This window comes from Triturus cristatus, chromosome 11 (genome assembly GCF_964204655.1).
Source record: "Triturus cristatus chromosome 11, aTriCri1.1, whole genome shotgun sequence".
Taxonomy (NCBI): Eukaryota; Metazoa; Chordata; class Amphibia; order Caudata; family Salamandridae; genus Triturus; species Triturus cristatus.
The window spans coordinates 432,185,428-432,211,046 of NC_140594.1; the positions used below are offsets into that span (position 1 = coordinate 432,185,428).

The window sequence follows — 25,619 nt, forward strand, 5'->3', positions numbered from 1 at the left end:
TTAAATTTTATAAGCCTGTGCCTGATTCACAGGATCTGCTCTGCAATCGTTCGACATGCAACTATGTTGATATAGTCAATAAAGAAACTTGTGGTGCAGCAATCTGGCACTTGGTTGGGTACTCAAAGTAAATAACATTAGTCGAAGATGCATTAATTTCAGAGTGAGGGCCGCAACTTCTAATCCTACCCTTCCACCGGTTCTCCACTAACCCTCCAAACAGATGTGCTTTTCATAAATATGCTTAAAGCAAGGGTATTTTGAATGACTCTTTCAATTTTGCACAGCATTGCACTTATTTGTCATGACCAAATAGTGTTTGGCACATGCCAACCGTTGATAGATTGAGTTCATTTGTCACTATTCATGTTATTGTTATTTTTAAGGGGGTTTGGGGGGCAGCCAACCACAGGTCTGCCCCCGGGCAGATTGGGAGGGTGGCGCAGGAGAGAACATAACAGTCTCAGTAGCTACCTCATTTCTTGCCGTAGCTTAGGTGCATGAACTCTATGACAGTAATACAGTGTGCTCTATGAGATTCTCATAACATGCCTGATTTCAAAATGGCAGACACACAATAGACAATGTTCCTTTGAAGGACACTCACCTGTCCTCAGTCAGCCTCATGAGGATGGACCCCCGCGTCGAGAACACAATGAATGACATCCTGAGCTGTGGGCTGAAAGTACATGAGAAAATAAGGATTATGGATTGGAAGCTCAAACATTCAACTGCGGTGTCGCTCTGTGTCAAGTTGTCTGTCCTTTTACTCATGTTTCCCACTTTGGTCTGCATGGGAGGTAAAAGTAGAAGATTTCTAAATGGGCCATTGCCTTTTAAAGGCAGATAATGCAGGTAAGGAAGGGCTTCAGTACTGCCTCCTAATCTGGTGCCCATAGGGGCGCAGCTTCAGGGGGGTGTTTGGGATGTTACACCCCCCTTAAAATGTATTCTGTAGTAAACAGTTGGGTATCTACCTGGATTTATACATGCCCACACTGACAAAACACAGACACACACACACAATCTCTCTCTCAGTCTCCTATCTCTGCTTTAAACCGTTAACCGCGGCGTAAAATCCGCCGCGATGCGGGCGTTTCCGTGCGCGGGCGGGGTCACGTCGGCCATCGGACGTACGCAGCACACGCAGCACTATGGAGGTAGTGCTCACGATGGCCATTGGCCGACGAACACAGCAAACGGGTTAAAACTTGGGTAGTTCGAAAACATTTGTGTTTGAAGTGCCCCTAACAATCCACACTCCTCTCTCTTTACACTTCTTCGTAAGCTCCACTCATGTCCTGCTTCTCATAATGTATTTTAACAAGATATGCCAGCGTGATTGTTGGAAATTCTGAAGTTTACACCCCCAATCTTAGTGACCAAGCTACATTCCTGTCTCCTGTTTTCTCCACGACCATCATTTAAGGAATCCAGAGAAAGTAGCGTGTAGGTGGCCTGTTTTTCACTGGGGAGCAACGGTGTAGCAAAGGGCATGCATTGGCTGTGTCATGGCCTGTGCCAATGTGTGTGGCAAGAGAAATCACGGAACTTTGAAATCACACAACAATAGTAGCCATGAATGCTCATGGTTGATTGCCAGGCCGTGGTTATGACCATGTCTTTTCTCATTTTCTTAAATAAAAATTAGGAACCTCAGCATTTAGTTTAATATTAAAACAATTGCAACAAGAATTTATTTTAATCATATTTCAGCTTTATTTACCTAGCTCCACTTTTCGGAATAAAGGCAGATGCTTTTATTTTAAAGAGTTTTGTTGAGAATGCTAGATGCGAGAAACTAAAAATAATATTCACGAAACAATATAGTGCTATTCTTGAATAACATTGTATAGCCATTTGAAACAAGCTTTGGCATAGCCAGTGGGTCTCAGATTTGTAAAATTTAGTTCTCAAGCTATTTAATATGTCAATAAATATTTCCATTGCCATTTTAACAAGCATTTGCAATGCAATAGGTCTCCCAACTGCGAGTTTTGGAGCTATTGGTATTGTAAATGGTATTGTAAATGATAATGCCTTTAATTTATTCACAAACATCAGGCATCAGACATCCACAAGCATCAGACAACAGGCATAAGACATCCACAAGCATCAGGCATCAGACATCAGTCATGAGACATCAGGCATCAGACATCCACAAGCATCAGACATCAGTCATCAGGCATCAGACATCCACAAGCATCAGGCATCAGGAATCAGACATCAGACATCCACAAGCATCAGGCATCAGACATCAGGCATCAGACATCCACAAGCATCAAACATCAGGCATCAGACATCCACAAGCATCAGACATCAGGAATCAGACATCAGGCATAAGACATCAGGCCTCAGACATCAGGCATCAGACATCCACAAGTATCAGACATCTACAAGCATCAGACACTAGACATCAGGCATCAGACATCAGGTATCAGACATCATGCATCAGACATCATGCATCAGACATCAGGCTTCAGACATCCACAAACATCATGCACCAGGCATCAGGCATCAGACACCCACAAGCATCAGACATCAGGCATCAGACATCCACAAGCATCAGGCATCAGACATCAGGCATCAGACATCATGCATCAGGCATCATGCATGAGACATCCACAAGCATCAGACATCAGGCATCAAACATCCACAAGCATCAGACATCCACAAGCATCAGACATCATGCATCAGACATCAGGCAACACACATCCACAAGCATCAGGCATCAGACATCAAACATCGGACATCAGACATCAGGCATCAGACATCCACAAGCATCAAGCATCAGACATCAGACATCAGACATCCACAAGCATCAGACATCAGGAATCAGACATCAGGTATCAGACATCAGGTATCAGACATCAGGCATAAGACATCAGGCATCAGACATCAGGCACCAGACATCAGCCATCAGGCATAAGACATCATGCATCAGACATCATGCATCAGACATCCACAAGCATCAGACATCAGGCATCAGACATCCACAAGCATCAGACATCCACAAGCATCAGACATCAGGCATCAGACATCATGCATCAGACATCATGCATCAGGCAACATACATCCACAAGCATCAGGCATCAGACATCAAACATCAGGCATCAGATATCAGACATCAGGCATCAGACATCCACAAGCATCAGGCATCAGACATCCACAAGTGTCAGGCAGCAGACATCAGGCATCCACAAGCATCAGACATCCACAAGCATCAGGCATCAGGCATCCACACGCATCAGGCATCAGACATCCACAAGCATCAGACATCAGGCATCAGGCATCCACAAGCATCAGACATCAGGCATGAAACATCAGGCATCAGACATCCACAAGCATCAGGCAACAGACATCCACAAGCATCAGACATCAGGCATCAGACATCCACAAGCATCAGGCATCATACATCAGGCATTAGATATCCACAAGCATCAGGCATCAGACATCAGGCATCAGACATCCACAAGCATCAGGCATCAGTCATCAGGCATCAGACATTCACAAGCATCAGACATCAGGCATCAGGCATCCACAAGCATCAGACATCAGGCATAAAACATCAGGCATCAGACATCCACAAGCATCAGGCAACAGACATCCACAAGCATCAGGCATCAGACATCCACAAGCATCAAGCATCAGACATCAGGCATCAGACTTCCACAAGCATCAGACATCAGGAATCAGACATCAGGAATGAAACATCAGGCATCAGACATCAGGCATCAGACATAAGGCACCAGACATCCACAAGCATCAGACATCCACAAGCATCAGACATCCACAAGCATCAGACATCAGGCATCAGACATCAGGCATCAGACATCATGCATCAGACATCAGGCATCAGACATCTGGCATCAGAGATTCAAAAACATCAGACATCAGGCATCAGACATCCACAAGCATCAGACATCAGGCATCAGACATCCACAAGCATCAGACATCATGCATCAGACATCATGCATCAGACATCATGCATCAGACATCAGGTGTCAGACATCATGCATCAGACATCCACAAGCATCAGACATCAGGCATCAGACAGCCACACGCATCAGACATCCACAAGCATCAGACATCAGGAATCAAACGTCCACAAGCATCAGACATCCACAAGCATCCACCATCATGCATCAGACATCAGGCAACACACATCCACAAGCATCAGGCATCAGACATCAAACATCGGGCATCAGACATCCGGCATCAGACTTCCACAAGCATCAAGCATCAGACATCAGGCATCAGACATCCACAAGCATCAGACATCAGGTATCAGACATCATGCATCAGACATCAGGCAACACACATCCACGAGCATCAGGCATCAGACATCCACAAGCATCAAGCATCAGACATCAGGCATCAGACATCCACAAGCATCAGACATCAGGCATCAGACATCAGGCACCAGACATCCACAAGCATCAGACATTCACAAACATCAGACATCAGGCATCAGGCATCAGACATCCGGCATCAGACATTCACAAACATCAGGCATCAGACATCAGGCATCAGACATCCACAAGCATCAGACATCAGGCATCAGACATCCACAAGCATCAGACATCAGACATCAGGCATCATGCATCAGACATCATGCATCATACATCAGGTGTCAGACTTCATGCATCAGACATCCACAAGCATCAGACATCAGGTATCAGACAGCCACAAGCATCAGACATCCACAAGCATCAGACATCAGGAATCAAACATCCACAAGCATCAGACATCCACAAGCATCAGACATCATGCATCAGACATCAGGCAACACACATCCACAAGCATCAGGCATCAGACATCAAACATCGAGCATCAGACATCAGGCATCAGACATCCACAAGCATCAAGCATCAGACATCAGGCATCAGACATCCACAAGCATCAGACATCAGGAATCAGACATCAGGTATCAGACATCAGGCATCAGACATCAGGCATAAGACATCAGGCATCAGACATCAGGCATCAGACATCCAGAAGCATCAGGCATCAGACATCCACAAGCATCAGACATCAGGCATAAGACATCCAGAAGCATCAGGCATCAGACATCCGCAAGCATCAGGCATCAGACATCAGACAGTGTGCTCAGTTGTATTATGTCCGCTGGAATAATAGCAAAGTAAACAAAGCAAAGTACTAACTTGTACTACAAAAAGTATGTGCGCTGCTATTAATATAAAGCTTAGCGTGCAGCGCAGTTATGTGCTCATGGCAACCTAAAAACAAACAAAAATGTAAAAAGACCGTGCTCTGTTGGCATTAAATAATGTTAAATACGTACATCGTAAAGCCCTTCGCTCTGAAAATAAAGAAACCCATTTCGAACATGCAGGCTTTTGTAAGCACATGATAACGTGAATGTTTAAAATGACGAACAAGACAAGCCCGGCGGAGCGTGGCGCGCGTGCTTGGCGGGGGCGGGGGAGCGCATTCCAGGCGGGTGAGCGGATCCTTTGAAGTAGGATGCCAAACGGATTGCATGGCGGCACGATGCACGTGATTGTGCGCGTGCTCGCCATGCAATCCGCTTTTGGGAGCACTTTTTGGAGCCCCTTACTAGAGTCTCGCTTGGCGATCGCTTACGCGATAGCCAGGCGAGACCTAAAAAAGCAAAAATAAATATATTGGCTATGATGCGTAACTGGTCATAGGCAAGTGTCATGACGTGCCAGATGATATCATGGAATTTTTTTTTCCGCACAAAAAAAATAATTCCAAGATCCCTGTAGATGTGTTAGGAAAACATGAGCAAACATCGGTGGCACTCTTGCAGTGTTTTCTTTGGGACCAAAGTAATTCCAAGATGGCCACTAGAGCATCACAGTTCCTGTGAGGACATGTGCGGCCATCTTGCAAATTTGTTTTAGTTGGAAAAGCGTTAGAAGTTGGGCAGCAGTGTGTATATACACATAGTGAATTGAAGGAAGGATTGAGCCAAGAGGAGAAAGAGTTAAAAAAGCTATGCACTCCCCAAAGTAGTCTCCTCGCATCATCAGTGGAATGATGCAAGTCGTCCAATCAAGAAATAATGTAAAAAAATAATATTCCAGGGGTAGGCTAAATACAGAATTAGAATGGAAAGCCATTGAATATGGAACAGGAAACTGTCATTGAGAAAAAAGCTATCCAGTCAAGAGCAAGGGGATGACCCAAAGCCCGCTCTATGTTTATTGAATTGTAGACAATAAGCCTTTTACCACAGACACCTTAAGATGCCTGTAGATGAGACCTAAAAAACAAGCTTAGAACAGCCATACTCCATTCTACAAATTTGTGCTTTGAGCCAATACATAATGTTTGCCCTTCAAAGAAGCACCTACTAGCTTCGTAAATAAGGGGTTGAACTCAATATACACCAACGTATTGTTTAAAATGTCATAGAAGGAGACCACCAACTCTCCCTTCTGCAACTGACATGTGTGCTATATGACAGGAATATTAACAGGACGACCTCACAAATAAAAATAGCAGTTTCACCTATTGTAGATGCCATGCGGTGAACTTCCAAAAGATTCCCTACAGTTACATTAAATTTAGAACGCTGGAAGTCAGCATTCGTGGTTCCTTGAGTGGATAACTTGGGAGCTGACCTAGGTTTGAAATGTGGCCTCCTGAATTGATCAAATTGTGTGACCTGGGTAAATAAGATGCTGTTTTCTACATTTTAATGTACTTGTGGTAGACCATGGTAAAAGGAGTTCTCATTGACAGGTCCATACTCATGACTTATTTAACCTCTTGTAAAAACACCTTCTTATTGGCTCATCCTCAATTCTGAAAACAAGCTCTTCCCCGGGCAATTGTGCAATGCTGCGTAACAGCCTCCTCCACAAAACATTTTTAGGGTTCCTCATCACTGCTAAACCTTATGCATACCATCTTGAGCCCCTCCAAAAATAACCCTCCCTTCCACCATCACCACCCTCACACCATATCCAGTCTATTATTCTGTCAAATAGGCGCCGAGTACCGTTGTCCCCTCCTCCCTCTCTTTTGATGAAAAATAGACAGAAAGCAAATCATTGAAGTCGAATGACGTCATATGTATGGTGGACATGTCGGATTAAAAAACATTCTGGAAAAATATTGGTGCACAAGTCATGTCAGAGAGCCAATTTCCTTTTGATCCATTGGGGGACGTGGAAGAGTATAACAACTCCACAGAATTCTCTAGCAGGCAAACTGGTTTCTCACCTCCTCCTGCTGCTCTTGTCGCATTCACCCATCAGTGAGAAAGGGGAGGGTCCAACCCAGCTCCAAGTCAGCAGCCTGGTGGGCACTGCTGTGGTCTTTATTTGTCACGAAGACACCGATGGCTCGCGTTAGTGACAAATTGGGTCCATTTGAAAGAATGTTATGTTATGTTATGTTATGTTATGGGGAATTTGTAAAGCGCACGGCTACTCAAAAGAGTGTCCCGGCGCTAAGGAGGTATCCCTTGAGAAGAGAGATCCTGACAACTTCCGGCCCTGCCCGACATAAATTATTGATGGAACAGCCAGGTCTTAAGTTGGCGTCTAAAACTAAGGCGTTATGGTTCAAGTCTGAGGGACAGAGGCAGTGAATTCCATAATCTACCTTCAGCCACCTGAAAGGAACATCCCCCCTTCCTAGCTTGAAGAAATTTTGGCACCACTAACAGATGTTGGGCCGAAGATCTCAGTTTCCTAGCCGGACAGTAAGGTCTAATTCTCTTTCTGAGATACTGGGCCCCGCTATCATGAAAAGCCTTAAAGGCCAGCACCAGTGCCTTAAGGTCAATTCTATTTTTCACTGTTAACCAGTGTAAAGTTTTCAGATGAGTTGCCAAATGGGTCCTGGGCCCAAACATCAAGATAGCTCTAGCATGCGCATTTTGCACTATCTGAAGGTGACCTAATAAGAATTTCGGGAAAGCCCAAGTACAAAACATTGGCATAATCCAGCCTTGAGGTGATCAAGGCTTGCACTACCGTCTGCCTATGAGACAGAGGCAGTAATGAGAGAAAGTTCCTCATCATTTTTAGGAGCCTAAAACACATGCCAGTCACGGATTGAATCTGTGACTTCATAGAGAGATCTGAATCTAGTAGGACTCCAAGATTTTTCACAGTGGTGACAGGGCTAGGGGGGGAAGGTTGGTCCTGAGGCCACCAATTCCGCCATTCAATGCCAGGTGTATGTCCAAAAAAGCCAATCAAAAACATTGGTCAGGCATTGATAGATTTCACTTTCGTTAAATGGTTCGTCCTTTCCGTATGTAAACAGAAGTTTAGAATCATCGGCATAGGTTATAATCTTAGCCCCCAAATTTTTCCGCAAGTGGTGCCAGAGGAGCAATATAGATATTAAAAAGAGTAGGAATCAAAACTGAGCCCTGAGGCACTCTGACATTCAGCGAAGGGATGTCAGCTGAGAACGGTGGGGACCAGACAGACTGCTGACGGTCATTCAAGAAGGAGGAGAGCCAGCCAAGAACCGTACCCCCCAAGACCACATTCCCTAAGTCTCTGAAGGAGTCGATCATGGGGCACAGTGTCAAAAGCCGCTGAGAGGTCCACCAGTATTAAAACTGCTTTTCCTCCTCTGTCAAGGGTGACTTTAATACTTTCAGTAACTTCCAACAAAGCTGTTTCAGTGCTGTAGTTAGCTCTAAAACCCGATTGACTAGGATGGAGGGCATTAGTGGCCTCAATAAAATTCGTAATTACTGCATTCACATATTTCTCTAGCGCCTTGGCAAAGAAAGGAAGCAGTGATATGGGCCTATAGATGCTAACTACAGCTGGGTCAGCTGAGGGTTTATTCAGGAGAGGGAGGATTTTACCCTGTTTCCACCTTGCAGGATCTTTGCCATTAGTCAAAGAAAGATTCATAACTTGGTTAGCAGTGGGATTTAAGACCTCGGCGACGGAAGCTTCTATTTTTGCAGGGCAAGGGTCTGTAGGCGACCCAGATTTTAGCGCCTTCATAATGGTGAGTGAGGTATCCAGAGAGATAGGCGGAAACTCCAGGAGTGATCCTTCCCTAAAAAGGTCTTGTGTCAGGCATACTGGCCTGACTTGTACAAGCGGATACATCAAACGTGTCTTGGATGGATTTAATCTTGTCAAAAAAAAAATTTCAATCTGATTTGTCCATTAAAGAGTGGGGGCGAAAAGACTCTGGGTAACATTGGGGGAGGCAAAATCTTTCACAATCTTAACTAGTTCCTTACTGCAGTTTCTGGCAGAATCGATTTTTTGGGCCAGAAAGCTTTTTTTCTCATTGCGAACTTTAATATAATGTGCTTTAAGTGCCTGTTTGTAGTTGAGTTTACTCAGAGGGTCATTACTTTTCCTCCATAAGCGCTCAAGGCATTTACAAGCACTTTTGCTCTTCTTCAGTGCCTCGGAGAACCAAGGAGCCGAAGGATTACCCCGTGCAGCCCTATGCATCTTTGGAGGAGCAAGGTATAATGCCCAATTATGCAGCCAGCTTTCTAGAGCAAGTGTTGCATCCTCTAAAGGCCCTTCCACAGGGAGAGGATGATAGCTTAGTATTTCTGCCAGAGAGTCTGGTGCAATTAGTTTAAAAGATCTGACTTCTTTCATTTGTTGGATACCCGGAGGCTGGGTCTTGTTACGCTCTTTTTTCAGCCAGAAAGTGAGCAAAAATGGTCAGATGAACAATAGGTCGGGGGTTATCTAGGTCAATATTATGTGTGGAGAAAATCTAGTCCAAAATATGACCTTTATCATGAGTAGGAGTAGTCACATGCGGAGCCATACTAAAGATATTTAGGGATTCACATAGCTTCTTAACCTCAGGGTCTTCCTTTTGGTCAAAATGAAGATTGAAATTCCCAAGGACCAAGCATTAATTATATCTAGTAGCAATAGATGCTATAGCATGGCCGATTGACTCAAGGAAGCGTCCTGCCGGCCCTGGCGGTCTATATATGACCATCCCCGCAACTGACTGGTGGGCGGAGATAGACAGATGGAATCCTAGACCCTCAGCTCTTTCCAGATCAGTCACTGGAATAGCCGAACACAGAAGTGAATTTTTATTTATAATAGCTACCCCCGCCTCTATTTCCTATTCTATCTTTCCTGATTATCTTATAGTCAGGGGGTATAGCATTCGCGAGAGTGGGATTAGATCCTTCGTGTAGCCAAGTTTAGGTAATTAATAAAATATCCGGCTTGGCTTCCACAAGGAGATCGTAAAATTGAAATTCATGCTTCTTCATAGACCTAGCATTAATGAGAAAGGCTTTAAGTTTTTCCCAGAACGTGTTACTCAGGGGAGTTTGTGTCCTGGGTGTATGGTCATTTCCCTCAACAACCCATCCTTTGACGTCTGTAGGGGTTCCCTCCCAATTGCAATTATTTGAAAGAATAATGCGCCCATTCTTTTCCCTTATCGAGAGGCAGACTGGCCAGAGTTTGCTCATCCACTCCAAATTTTGCCTTCTGCCAACCTCCAATTCTTTACTGAACCACATTAACAAACTTTCCCTTGACCATGCCTAGGAAATCCTAGAGATCGATGCTGTTAACCACTGATGGGTGATAATTATTCACCTGCTGTTCCAAACAATAATACCTATACCGTTCAGTCTTTAAATAAAGTTGCTAAAAAATGAGTCCTCAGTTTTATTGGCAGTGGTCTGTGTCTACAGCCCTTTGTTTATCGACAGTGGGCTGTGTCTAGAGCCCTTTGTTTATCGACAGTAGGCTGTGTCTAGAGCCCTTTGTTTATCGACAGTGGGCTGTGTCTAGAGCCCTTTGTTTAGCGACAGTGGTCTGTGTCTACAGCCCTTTGTTTATCGACAGTAGGCTGTGTCTAGAGCCCTTTGTTTATCGACAGTGGGCTGTGTCTAGAGCCCTTTGTTTAGCGACAGTGGTCTGTGTCTACAGCCCTTTGTTTATCGACAGTGGTCTGTGTCTACAGCCCTTTGTCTATCGACAGTCGGCTTTGGCCTGCTGTCAGTGTCTGGAGTCCTTTCGTTTTTTAATGGCAGTAAGACTATTACCTGTTTCCAGAGTCGAGGATCCCTGGGTGACTACAGGTTGATGGTTTGGTACTAGAATATTGTGGTTTAGATGTTGACATCTAAAAATATAATGTCCGGAATTTCGACTTCTAGAATATTGTGAAAGTAAGTATAGAAGGGTAAGTTTGGGTTTACTATGCTTAACTCCATATTTATGTATTTTGATGGGATGCATATGTATTCAAGGTACATAGATGTGAAATAACGAATGATAAACCGAAGCTTACCAATGTAGATTTACCTTTGCAATAGACTGGTTGTCGATGCAGTGAGACTTAGCGTCCTGTCAACACCAGGTGACTTTTAATGAAGGGGGGTTTTGGAATGCTGCCAGTGTCAGGGACTCCTCAGTTTAATGACAATGGGGTTCCCGGTTCAGCCAGTTCCTGGGGCCTTTTATGGCTTTTCTGAAATTGGGATTTTAACTTGCTGGTGGGTTTGGGACCTCTTGAGGTTAGTGACTCTGCAGTTCTAGCTCACTGCCAGTGCGTGGGGCGCAACTTAATCAAAATAGTATTCCAGCCTGTGGTATGTGACAGCCAGGATGAAGACCGTAGCAGTGTATGGAGCCTCGTGTTCTTATGACAGCTGGACTTCGCCCTGTTGCCTTTCTCCATGACCCTCATTTTATTACCCGTGAAACGTAGACTTGTTACCAGTGACACGAGCATTAGATTTTAGCCATGATATTGTTCTAGTCTGCTCCTAGTTTCTGGTAACCTAGAGTTAATGACGGCGAGCTTTCGCTTGCTGCCACTGTCTGGGGCTCTCAAAGTTAAAGAGAGCGGGGTTCAGGTGCGCAGCAGCATCTGTCCCATCCCGCCCCCTTCCTCGCCCTCTATTAAAGACAACCAGGATGTAGCTGCAGCCAGTGTCTTTGGTGCACATGACAGTGACACTCTGGTGCCACCTGCTGCTGTCACCTACTGCCATCAGTCGTACTAGCCATATGGATCTGCCCCATTGCCTGTTCCTGTACCCTGTGTTTGATGGTAGTCAGCATCTGGCCTGGTGTCTGCGAAGGGGCCCTCCATGTTTCACATCAGATGGGGCTTTACTTGCCTCCGGTGTCTGTATCTCTATGGTTTAATGGATGCAGGGTGGTGGCCAGCCACTGGTGTCTGTTGAGCTCATTGTCAGTGAAAGTGTGTTTCTGGCCCTTTGCCAGCGGTATCCTGGCTTGCTGCCAGTTTCTTGGGCCCTCAGATTGTTTTAACCATTTTAATGAGAATTGTGCTCTGGTCTGCTTCCGGTGTCAGTGGGGCTCAGGCTTCACTGGGGATGTGGCTTGATTTGTAAAAAAAGAAGTGCCAGGGCTCTACCCAGGAGGCCACTGAAGCTTGCGCCACACATTGCCCCTGCTATGCTGCCAATGATAGTAACAACACAACTACTAATTGTCATACTCCTACAAGTGTGATAATTCTGACTATTTCAGGCCCCAATGCTGTAATACTTGGGATACAATAATTAACTGTTGTTGTGGCCGTCTCTCAATTAGCCTGATAGTGCCACCTTGTGGCAGACTGTCACAAGCCTGGGTGTTGACAATTAAGTGCCGTTGCCGAGCACCAGAAGCCACCGGCTCAAATTAAGCACTGACTGGGGACCATGAAGAGGTGGGTCCCCAGGCACCAGAGAGGCTTAAAAGGGGCAAGGCAGCCAACACACGAGCCAACTGGGTGTAATTAACTTTTCCAAAAACAGAAGGGGAACATAAATTAGGGTGTGCATTTGTCATAGAAGTGCCTATTGGTGCGTTTACCTACTATCTCCAATAAAAGAGATATTTTCCCACAGAGGACTTTGTGTTAGGAGTTTGGAGCTGGCATTGGGACCCATGAGTGATGATAGTTTTGATGGTATGCGGCCCCTGTCTCTTGTTATCCTTCCCCCCTGCTGTCTCCTGCCTTACTCCCCACCCCCCAACTATTACTTACTTTGCCCCTCATTTGCTGCTGCTTACTCCGTGGCCCCTCCCTTCTTCCCCCATCCTTGTTTGTTTGTAACGGTGATAGTTGAAAGGAACAGCTACAAACAAATTACTTCCCTAAAACAAACGATGTTTTGCAACCAGAACAATTTAAAGTATGCATCGGCCAAAAGAACAACATGTTTTAATAACATGTGGCACCAATCAGTAGTGTGAGGTCTCCAGGGGTTAGCTGAGGCTTTGCTATCTGGTGCAGGCGCTATGCTATGGAAGGCCTCGAGCATGGATCAACAGAGATCCTTTCCAGTCATTTGCTGCCTTGACTTAGCCTCTTCCATAAACTCTGATCCAGCGACCCCTGTACATCCCTAGGATGCCCTATTCGCTATTTACTGTTAAGAATCATATATGTAACACATGTTATCCCTTAGACACATCTTGAAACATTCAAGGCTCAAATATTCCCCCTTTCCAGCTCAGGTGCTCAGGAAATGTGCCTTACATGTTTATTTCGTTGTTTTATTGATTTTCTGAGAAGTATTTTAAATCGCATCCTGTCCCTGTGTTTTTAGTTTTGTGAGTTAACAAGTCCTTTGTGGCAGCGGTTCTTAAACTGGGGTCTGTGACATCTGTTCAAGTGGTTAGGGACTGTTTTGTAAATTAAATGATGTTAGCAGATTATTAAAGTATATACACATAAAAAAACAAAATGTGAAATTGTAAAATGCCCTGTAAATGTGAAGGAATTTGAAATTGGAGGCTAAAACTTAAGTTGGCATCCTTGACTTGATTTGTGGGAGCATGACAAATGCAGCAAACAAAATCTGGGATGGATGAGTGGCCACCATTAAAGCACAAATAGACGCTGACAAAAAGTGAACAGGCATTGGAAGCAAAAAAGACAAAATGGTGTTAAGGTCTAGCATTTCACGTTGTCTTTTAGAAATAAACCTACATTTTGAAAAATTCCAACTTCTCCATTAAAATGTAGATATTTCCATATTGTTTTTGTGCTTGCTCCTTTGTTGATCCTCTCTCGCCCTCTTTACTTTGGTCAAAGTATGATGATGAAAAGCAAGCCGATTTCCTCAAAAGGCATGCCGGTGCTCGCCTGCTTCAGCCACAGGCACAAATTAAGCACTTCCAAGTTCCAGTTGATGCCAGTGGAGTGTTTTTAAGGTTGGTGTTCTGTATTTGTTTTTTTTAGAGGTGTAGCTGTGCTCTGATCATCTTGCTCTGTACTCTTCTTCACTCCTGGATTGGGAATCTGAAGAGACCTGTGTAGATGACCTTACGTTGATCCAGCCTTGACAGCAGCATCAGTAGTCTCGCAAACTTACATTTAAAGAGGAGAGTTTGTGACTGCCATCTTGAGAGAACATAGATGAACACTCAACTATTGACTACTGTTTTGACATGGACTTTGAAGGCATGTCAGTGTGTATCAGAGTTCCAAAACCTATTTTCTGTTACCACGTGAGCCACACCTCCATTTTTGATCCCTTTGGATGAAAAAAACCCTTCATCTTTCAGGGCTAATAATAACCAGACATTCAGACAGGTTCTGACTCTCCAATCCTTCCCTCACTCTGTTATGGATCTGGATATCATCTGCATATAACTGGAAATTAAGGGATGTGCTGCAGGAGTTAATGCTAGCAGGCATATGGACACCTTCACTAGCAAGGGTGATGGAGAGGGCCACTGTGGCAACTCTCAATGTTCGAGCTTGCTGGTCCCCTTTTTAAATTGTGATCTTCAATTCATAAAAAAATAAATCAATTTGATTTAGGGCTTTTCCAATATACATTTAACAAAAGTGCTGTTCAGTTCACACATTTGTCTCTTTTTACAAGCGGCACTAAAAGTCCTGCAAACGTTGTTCCAGTTTTGTTAATGCAAACTCTTGATCTATTAATAATAATAATTTCACAATCACTAAAACACGTTATGGAACTTCAAGATGTGCTTGATCATTGCTAATGGAGGTTTGGCCTGATCTTGGGACTGGGATCCAATGGATGCAGCCTGGGGCATTAATCCTGGCTAATGAAGTCGAGCGGTCTCTTCTTTCCCTGCTTAATTTGTCAGTGGTCTTAGACACTTTGGATCAGTCCATCCAGATAGCAATAGCCATGGGCCTGGGTAGTCTATAAAATTATGACTCTGAGTCATTTTATTTTCCCTATGAACTCCCTTCCTTTGATATTAGGATTAAACATCGTTACACGACCACTCGGAGGAAACTGCTATATTTCACTATTTCTTTCCTACATGGTTTAAAGTCACTGTCATGGAATGATCCTTCTCCTTTTGTTCCACCCACATTCCTGCATTCACTGTATGCTCATCCTTCAAGTCTATTTACCCTGCAGAGCGTTTAGGGCAAGATAATTATTTTTTTAATATTGAACCTCATGAAGGAATAACTCAGTAAGATGGTGATAATGTATACATTTTTTTAAATTATACTGGTCCAGGGCCAGTGGAATGATAGAACGGGTGAATAGGATGATAAAGGAATGGATCAGACTTAATGGATGGACAAGTGCCGAACTCAGGTCATCTTTCTTTGAGATGATTTGGTTTTACCATACATCCCACAACAGTATGACTAGAGTGTCTCCTTTTGAGGTCGGAAATATAGAACTCTTGGAAATAATATGGCCCCGGTATGGTTGAGTGGGGGAAGTTCTGTGTTGGTAGAGAGAGACTGCCATGAAGGAAGTGCGCTACCACCAGGTAAGAAACTGGGGAGGATATAACACCTAACTAGAAGGAAAGACTCATCCAGCGGAAATAGTGAAGGTAGAATGAGGTTTGATGAATGTACGGACTTGCCAAGAGCAAGGTGGAGGAAACCTATGCCCACCTCAAAGCAACTACTATGAAAATCCTCAGAAATCCAGAGTCATGAGAGCTAGAGGATCCAGAAAGTCTGTATTGGCATAAGGATTTTGAAATGGGACGTGATCAGATGGTCAACTTTTGTAATACGACTTTTCTTTCTTCATTATGTATGGGAAGAGGATGGGTTATCTTTCACAATTTTTTTCCTACATGTTTTATGGTCTCTTTCATGGTTTGTCCCTGGCCATTTGCTGTATGTCCTTCCGTCCAGCCTTTTCCCCCCTTTAGAATGTTTAGGGCATGATCATTCTATTCAGTCAGAGATAGCAGATGAAAAAGCAGATTGAAAGTTGAGCAGTTATTTCAAGAGGGCACACAGCTTGCAAAAAAATCCTGAGCATTTTGCTTCTCTATTTTTAGGGCTGATATCTTGAATTTTACAGTGCGTCCTAGCAAGGCAGTTAGGGTCAATATGCTATGGGAGTGATAATGTAAGTCATGCCTCAGGAGTTTGCCAAAAGAGGCCATGCTTGGTTGATCATCAACAGTTACGCCAAATTATCAAGAACCTCGTATCTAGCCTGCACTTACCCACTTTATCTAAAAACGTAAACTATTGCAGTGCTGCCTCCATCTCTAGCAGAAAAGACAGCATGGAAATACATGGGCAATAGAGGGTGTCGTTTATGTGGGGCAACAGTCGAGAATCTCCTGCACTTAACCTGCATATGCCCCAAGCTGGCTTCGGAGAGGAGGCGCGTCCTCAAGCCCCTATTTCAAAGTAAAGGAATCCGTACATGTAGTCACGCCATGATATTCTGTCTAGGTCCAAACGACCCCATATCATCCTGTCGCTTCATGAAATCCTTAAACGAATTTGAACGAAAACTGCCCAAGCAAGTAAATCACTGCATCACTGCATCTCTGCCCTGTGATCTTATTGATAATCGGGGCTGGTCACATCCTCATTCGCGCCTAACCCACTGACTTTCCAGAAGGCTCTCTCAAACCTTTATGCTATCCTGGCCACGGACTTCTGGCACCAATGACAAAGTGGCTTGCTGGACTCTATCAAAAGTGACTTGAAGTTAACCTATTGAATTTGCTGTACTATCTATTGCCAATCAAGCTTACCTTTATATTCTTGTCACTTGCACTTTACCTTTCTCAGATAGGTCGCTAATGAAATAACAAGTTTGGCTATCACTGGTCTGCCCCTCACTACTAACAGCGGCTGCGCGCTTGCAGTTTAACTTATTGGTATCCCCATGGTTACCGTGAGCGAGTGATCCTCTTATACCTTCTTGTCGTTCTAGTCTCTAGAGGGGCAGCCAGTGAACTAACATGTTTTGCAATTACTGGACTGCATATCTGTTTGTGGGCTGGGAAGGTGAAGACGGACCACATAAGGGCCCATGATAAATGCCTACCGAGGGTGGGGTCTGTAGGCGTGGGAGAGTAAAACTCCAGGAAAATGCAGGTCAGCAATCAGCTGGCGTGCTTTGAATCACCCAACGCAAGAGTAAGGGCGGGGAGGAAAGAGAGGTCATAAGCAAGGGCATAGGGACCCTCTGCATGACTTAACTTCCCCACGCGAATGCCCACCCGCCCACACCGGAACTCGTGCGTCGCAGCCGCACTAGAATTGGGGAGAAAGGTCAGCGGAGGAAGCACGCAAATGCAAACAGAAAAGATCAGTAGCCCAGTAGAAAGAGGGGCTCAAACAGTGTACTTGGGATGCCTCACGGCAGGGGCACTGGGATCAGGCGATTGGTCACCAAGGGTCAAAGAGTGGCTCAAACAGTGTCCTTGGGATGCCTCATGGCAGGGGCACTGGGATCAGGCGATTAGTCACCAAGGGTCAAAGAGTGGCTCAAACAGTGCCTTTGGGATGCCTCATGGCAGGGGCACTGGGAGCAGGCAATTGGTCTATAAGGGTTAGGTTTGAGTGGACACGGCACTTTCAGTCTGGACTGGACCGGATGGCCACCCACACAGATCACGGTAGCAAGGGAAGCCTGGAAGCCGCAAACACTAGACACCTGCTAAAGGGCCATCGAGCATGGCGGGGACAAGTCTTGCTGTCAAAATTTTAGTAAGGACAAAGACCTTGTAAATACTGTCCATTTGTGCTCTGTATTACAATAACCCAGGAATTGGTTTTGATAAACCTGTTTGCACCACAAGGGGTTCCCAGTGTTTTCAATACAGTGGAAGGTGCTCAGGTCAGACGGGAGGGACAAAGACCAGTTGCACGCTTGGGAGGGGTTTACTAGTAGCTGCTGCACACAGGCACTTTAATTTATTGCTATTCTCACAGTTACCTCCAAAGGGGCTGTTAGTAAAATAGCATTCTTGGCATTCAGTCGTGTTAGACCTAGCATTTCTTGGCGTGATTACCCCTGAAGTATTGTCTCTACCTCGTTTATTTTTGATTCTGTAATGGATTTTGTTTGACTGGCTTAGATGCTTTGGGTACTTTGCCACTGCTGATCAGTGTCAAAGTGCATGTGCTGCCTGTTTAAAGTGTGATGGTAATTGGTTGTCCATGATTGGTATGTTTGCCTTACTAGTAAAGTCCCTAGTAAAGTGCACTATGTGTGCCAGGGCTGGTAATTCAACTGCTACTAGTGGGCCTGCAGCACTAATTGTGCCACCCACACAAGTAGCCTTAAAGAGGGAACTCAGGCCTGCCATTGCCGTGCCTGCGCGCAGTTTGTTAAACTGCCATGTTGTCCTGACAAGTGCACCCACTTGCCAGACCTTACCCTTCCCTTTCAATGACACCCCTATGGTAGGTCCAAGGTACCCCCTGGGCAGAGTGCAGTGCATGTGAAAGATAGGACACGTACTAAGCTGTGTATCATGTCCTGACAGTGAAATAATCTCCATTTCGTTTTTCGCTGTTGAAAGGCCATCTTGCCCATAGGACAGTTTGGGGAGGCTGTGTAATATGTTTCCAGCCTATATTCCCAAAGGCTTAAGATGGAGAGGTGAAGTTTAGTATGCCTGAACTCACAATGTAATAACACATCTTTTTATGAAGGTGGTTTTTGCATTGTGTGTTTAGAAGCCACTCTTTTAGAAGTGGCTGGGTTTTTGTGCTCTAACATTTCTGTGTGTCTCTGCCTGGTTGTGAATTGACTGTCTGGATTTGAAAGTGATAGGATCTGGGGAATGTCTTGACCCAGGGGAGAAGGTGAGACAGCAACAGGCTGACCTGCATCTGGAGTGTAGGGGGAGGAGTAGCACCTAGAGGTTAAGAGGCCTGGGTTGCTGCCATAAAACAATGGTCCCATATTCTGCTGAGTGATTGAGAATCCAGACCCCCAATAATCAAAGGAAAAAGGTGTCACAGGCAGGGAGGCACCCAGAACTGGTTTGAACAGGGGTCAGTGCCCCCCTGAACACAAAGACTTCAAAGACATTTAGGGGTATAACTATGAGAGCTGAAGCCCCTGAACTTTGGAGAAATGGATTGATGAAGACTGAAGCTACTTTGTGGTCAAGAGGAACCTTTGCCAAGGAAGAAGCAACTGAAGAGACTGAAGGAAAGGACTAACCCTTGCTGTGTGTTCTGGGGCTGGCCTGCAGTTTGCTGTTTTAACCAAGGAGAGGCTCAAGGGACTTTGCTGTGTGCTGTGTCCCCCTGCTTGAAAGGACTTTGCTGTGTGCTTTGTTCGGAAGTAACTTATCCCCTAGGGCCCGAGGTGAGCTGGTTCCCTGTTGCGGAAACTCAGGAACACAAAAGATTACAGGAGAGTCTCAGCGACGCTGTGTGCATGTGCTTTTGGCAGCCTGAGACCCTCGTAAGAAATGCCCTGTGATCGTGGGCACCTGGAGTCCAAGCGAGTCTCAGCGACGCTGTGTGTGTGTGCTTTTTGCAGCCTGAGCCCTTCGTGAGGATTGTCCTGTTATCGTGTGCACCGGAGTCCAAGTGAGTCTCAGCGATGCTGTGTGCGTATGCTTTGTGCAGCCTGAGACCTTCGTGAGGATTGCCTTGTTAACGTGCACACCCGGAGTCCAAGTGAGTCTCAGCGACGCTATGTGCGTGTGCTTTGTGCAGCCTGAGACCTTCGTGAGGATTGCCTTGTTATTGTGCACACACGGAGTCCAAGTGAGTCTCAGCGATGCTGTGTGCATGTGCTTTGTGCAGCCTGAGACCTTCATGAGGAATGCCTTGTTACCCTGCACCTGGATTTGAAGTGAGTCTCAGCGACGCTGTGTGCGTGTGCTTTGTGCAGCCTGAGACCTTCGTGAGGATTGCCTTGTTATTGTGCACCCAGAGTCCAAGTGAGTCTCAGCGACGTTGTGTGTGTGTGCTTTGTGCAGCCTGAGACCTTCGTGAGGATTGCCTTGTTATCGTGCACCCTGAGTTCAAGTGAGTCTCAGCAAAGCTGTGTGCGTGTGCTTCGTGCAGCATGAAACCTTCGTGAGGAGTGCCCGGTGATCGTGCACCCCCGAAGCTCAAGTGAGTCTCAGCGATGCTGTGTGCGTGTGTCCTGTTGCAGCCTGAGATCTTCGTAGCATCAGCGTTCCGGACCGGCAGCCCCGGAGTAGCTGAGCCGCCAGCCCCAGCCTGCCGTTGCCAGAGCGGGACCTGGAACCAACCTCGTCGAGGGAGGGCCCGAGTCCCACTGCCCGGAATTCACAAAGATTGCATCGGAGGCCCAAGTCGCTGGAAGAGGAGAGGAGAGCGAGGTTGCAGCCCCCAGGTAACGTGTGTCGACGCCTGGGGTGGGGTGCAGGCTTGGAGGGAGACGCTCTCAGCCTCTCCCATTCCTGCAGCGCGAGCCTCTGCTTCGGCTCGAATCGCGGCCCGTACTTGCCAAAGGAGTGGCAGTACCGGGGCCGGAGTGCAGAGCTACACTTTTTGTTTACACCATACCCGTGTGGGGGCAACTGTTGACAGAGGCTGACTGCGAGTCAGCACGAGTGGCGGAGAGACCACCTAAGGCACCGTGATCGATGCTGGAGTGTATTACGCATTGCATTGTTTCTGCATAACGAACTACCTGATTGTCGTATTACACATTGCATTATTACTGCATAACGAACTACCTGATTGTTGTATTACACATTGCATTGTTTCTGCATAACGAACTACCTGATTGTCGTATTACACATTGCATTATTTCTGCATAAAGAACTACCTGATTGTCGTATTACGCATTGCATTATTTCTGCATAACAAACGACCTGATTGTCATATTGCGCATTGCATTGTCTCTGCAGAACGAATTACCTGATTAGTGTATTACGCATTGCATTATTCCTGCATAATGAACTACCTGATTAGTGTATTATGCATTGCATTATTTCTGCATAATGAAGTACCTGATTGTTGCGTTACGCATTGCATTATTTTTAAATTGTAAAGTGCCTGATTCTTGCATTACGAACTGCATAGCATTGCAGTAGGACTGCAGTGGAATGTTTAGAATTGATCATTAATATTGCCAGAACTTACAAGGGGTGGCTGGCCTAACAACCGGCCAGGAGGAATATTACAAATATGCATATGTTGGATTTATATCATGTGGTCTTATGGTATATCTTTTTATATTAATTTATACTTGTTTTTATACAACTCGTGTGGAGTCCATTTGTGGTGTCATCATTGGGTTGTTGTGAGCGTGGTTGCAAATACTTTACACATTTGCCTTGAAGATAAGCCTGGCTGCTCTTGCCAAGCTACCAAGGGGGTGAGCAGGGGCTATCTGAGAAGGTGTCCTACCTTTCCCTGACATGGGAACGAGGGTCCCTATTTGGCCTAAGGTACCTACCTCAGTCAACCAGGGAACCCGGGTCTAATAAGTGGTTTGCTCCCATGACTATTAATAACTACTGCACGCATGTACTTTGATTTATTGCTGCTCCTATAGTAACTTTGAGTGAGCGTTTTTTTATACCTTTCTGCCACTTGTACTTTATCTGGTCCACGGGATAGCTCCCACAAAGATGAATAGTAGCTGTATGCTTTTATCTTAATTTATCAGTGCCCCTAGTCACTCTGAATGAGTGGTTTAAAAGGGTAACAGTATAACCCTGGTAGCATCCTTTAAGTGATAGAACTACCCTACTGATCCCCTGTAATACAGTGTTTGTTTTCTGACATTTTTTGATCAATGCTTCTTTCTATGCTTTTAATTAATCAAATGCAACTAAAGATTTTATGTCTCTGGCACACATTTAAACTGACTAGTGTCTTAAATAGTTCAAGAGCTAGAGCAGTGATATTTTACGACCTTAGTGGTTGTTGTCTCTAAATGGAAATGTAAATGAATGTGTTGCTTTTAGTTGGAAATGTAGCAGCATTTGATAACATTTCCAAAGTAAGCAACATAACAGCATAAAATAAAGCAAAATGCCAATATAACTTAAATTGCAAAAACAGAATGCCAGCCAACAACCCCAGTACCAAACAACAAAAATACAATGTAGTAATGTAGTAAGAAAACACAGCAGCACAAAAAACAACACATCACCACCACAACAAAATACAACTCAGGAAATATGCACAAAAAGTCCTGTCACACATTAGCAGATATCAAAATCTGCTTCATAATCTGGTAGTAAAATGTTTTTTGCATCAAACAATGCCTATCTTAACCTCAAGGACATGTAATAGCATCTATCAAAAATATTTTTGTGATCCACTCCTTACACTACTGTATTGTGTTGTGTTGTGATTGTGATTGCATGTATATAACGCTTACTATACCTGACAAAGAATTGAAGCACTTTGCAGCATGTAGCATGATACTCAGGGACCCACGTTTAGTGGTTAGCAATATACTGGTTATTGTTGCTATTGGGTTTAGTCGTGTGCTCTCACAGAAACCATTCAATATATTTACTCATGTTACTTTGTGGAACGTTAAATTAATAGGAGCTAGGTGTGAGCATATGTGGGCGCTATGTAGGTTTAGGCAAACGTTTGGTTGGATAAATAGATAGGCTTGTTGAGGGTAGGGATATGGTTTCAAAGGTGGAGAGGTTCTCATCTATGAAATTAGGGCTGGTTTTAAGACTACAGCGGGAGGAGGCTTTCTGAGATAGCATGAAACCTGAAGATGTAAGCCTGTTGAAAGAAATAACAAACTATCACACACGAGTCCCATGTAGTACTGTAGTGTGAGACTCTTCATGAAAAAAGATGCTTCAAGAGGCCCAAGTGTGGACACAGTGTAAACAAAACATTGAAGACCAGTTTGAAAATATAACTGGATACACAGAATAAAAAAGGCACACCATTTATTGGAAGAAGTAAGCGTATGTCGGCTTGTAGCATTTGGCAGAAAACAACCCCAGAGTAGCACCCATCTCCAACACATTATTTTAGTCTTGGGGATATTGTATAGCTTTCATGCAAGATAAAACCATTAGGTTCTGGGGAATGTGTCTGCTTTCGAGCTTGAACATGTTTTTATTGTCCCATTATTTAATGATATAGTACAAATCAATAGAGGGCAGAAGAAGAAGAGGTCCATTAAGCTTCCAAATTATACTGGTTATCAATCAACGAAGGGGGGAGAATGAATCACAACGGTCTCAATGCTACATTCGAAAGGATGATTTCTTTGAGGATCCTCAACCACCCCATCACAGTCTGCGGTGCATGTAAGCTTAGCTTAGTGTGATTTGGTGGCTAGAGTCATCATTGGGTCTGCCACTTGAGTGTCCCTTTCTCCAAGTGACTGCGTTACCTCCACCAGGAGGTAGACTGTCTAGATATTGACAGTGATGAGTGAGTTAAAATTATCTCCTGCCTTGTAGGTAAATCTTTATTTGGGAAAAAAAGAGAAAAGATAGGGACAAGACTAAAAACAAGGGTAGTATTGAGTGGACAAGTCACTGAACCACGACACCTAGTGATCGGGTCAGCATGTTTCGGCCTAAAACAGCCATGATGGGTCTATGGCCTTTGCAAGACAAACTATATTGGGGCCCTTATTTCTTAACATTTTCCAAAAGGAAAAAGAGGGGGGGTGGTGGATTTACTCACCCGTCTTCGCCTATGACCAGACTTTGCTCAAGACGGTAAGTGGTAAAAGGCTCCATCCATAAGCCCATACCTCAAGCTGGCACTTCTAATGCTTTGTGGTTGTGGAGGGATATTTATGTTTAATAGGTAAAGCATTGCTTGAAACCATCCACAGCAGCCTTCCCACATGCCTCTCCCCAACCAAATGCTAGATATCCAGACAGTCTCCCTCTTGGTGGAAGTAATGCAGTCACTTGGAGAACTGGACACTAAAGTGACAGACCCAATGAGGACGCTGGCCACCAAACCGCACTAAGTGGAGGTTACATACACCATAGACTGTGATTATATGGTTGAGGGTCTTCAAAGAAATAATCCTTGTCACTCTGGCATTGGTTCATTCTCCCCCCCCTTCATTGATTGATAAACACATAATTTAATGATCCTTGCCTTGTAATCTAACTTGGTTTCTAACTGTTGTATCATATCAGTGGTCCTGGATAACAAACAACAATTACCCGGTTTAAGATGCGTGGCCTTATGCTTTGGCGTCTGTCAGTGCTGGAGATATTGAGCATTAACTGACATGTACTGAAACTCACGTTTCATGCTTGACTAGTTAGGCCAGTCCCTGGTATTTCTTGGAATTCTGCAATTTGTAGTTCTAGTTTTATACTGCGATAAATTAGACTGCATGTCCCTGAATTCTAAGGAAAAAAACACAGGTCTCGCTGGCCTAACTAGCCATTCATGGAGCTGACAACTTTGGCAGCTATGCCCAAGGCTGTATGGTATTTTTGTTTCATTGCTGCTCTCTGTTATATATAAATGCTCTGGCAAGTAAGGAGCCAAGACTGCAAGTCTCAACAAGCCCCTTGACACAATGAGTGATACTCGGCATGACTTTCCGCTGACTCATCACAGTGCTTGCAGATGAACTGCAAAATGTGTAAAATGCAGTGCTTAATTTGTTAAAAAATAAATAAATAAATGAGTGTTGGTGTTCAAATCTCTGCTAAGAAGCCCTATCTATGCTGGTGCAATTGAACGTCAGCGTGCTTAATACCACGGCCGCATATTCTTAAATACACCTCATACATTTTTAGTCCCCCACCACACGCTCCCTGCCGGTTTATTTTATTCTTTCAGGTTCCTGCTTTCTATCTTGGTGATCATTTTTTCTGTCTTCCTGCGTCTTTCCATTTTTGTGTGTTTATCCTCTCTTGATTTCTAAAATGCTTGATGCTGAAAAATATAAGCCGGTCCCCAAAAATCAGTGCAGGTGACCCGCCTACTGGCAACCACCACCTGAAATTAAGCGCTGCTAAAATATCTGTGGCTAACTGCAGACTTACAGAGTTTTATTGACTCATTTTGCAAATGTGCCAACAGACCTTATACTATAACTGTGCCAAAGGCAAGCAGCCAACACCACAGAACAGGGTACCAGACACTGCTTTCGTGGGAACAACTAAAGCATATCTCAAGCCCTGAAAATAGTAAGAGTAGATTAAAGTAGAGAGTGATTTAGAATTTATGTGGTAGTGAAGAACAGAACCAGGTTTATGATCTCATAATTTACAAGTGATGTTAAGTGGATCTTTTATAGCATACAACTGCCATTGGTATGCTTCGCAGCACTTTGTGTTTGTTCATCTGTGCTTTTGCAGCTGCCTTGTTGACTGGGTCTACAATATATTGAAACCTGATGTATTGTGAGGCCATTGAGGTATCCCTTTCATGTGTTCATTTATCTCTAACTCAAAATTCATTAAATAAAAGTCAATTATATCAGTCAGTGCCTC

The 25,619-nt window shown here is 44.5% G+C and overlaps 1 protein-coding gene across 2 annotated transcripts in view; it reads right to left on the reverse strand.

Annotated features, from left to right (window-relative positions):
- ANTXR1 (ANTXR cell adhesion molecule 1) overlaps positions 1-25,619 on the reverse strand; it is a 493,093-nt gene that overhangs the window by 320,810 nt on the left and 146,664 nt on the right. For both annotated transcript variants that reach the window (XM_085636306.1, XM_085636307.1), the window contains exon 3: positions 608-679. In XM_085636306.1, the coding sequence (XP_085492432.1) occupies positions 608-679 (72 nt within the window). The remainder of the gene's footprint in view (positions 1-607; positions 680-25,619) is intronic.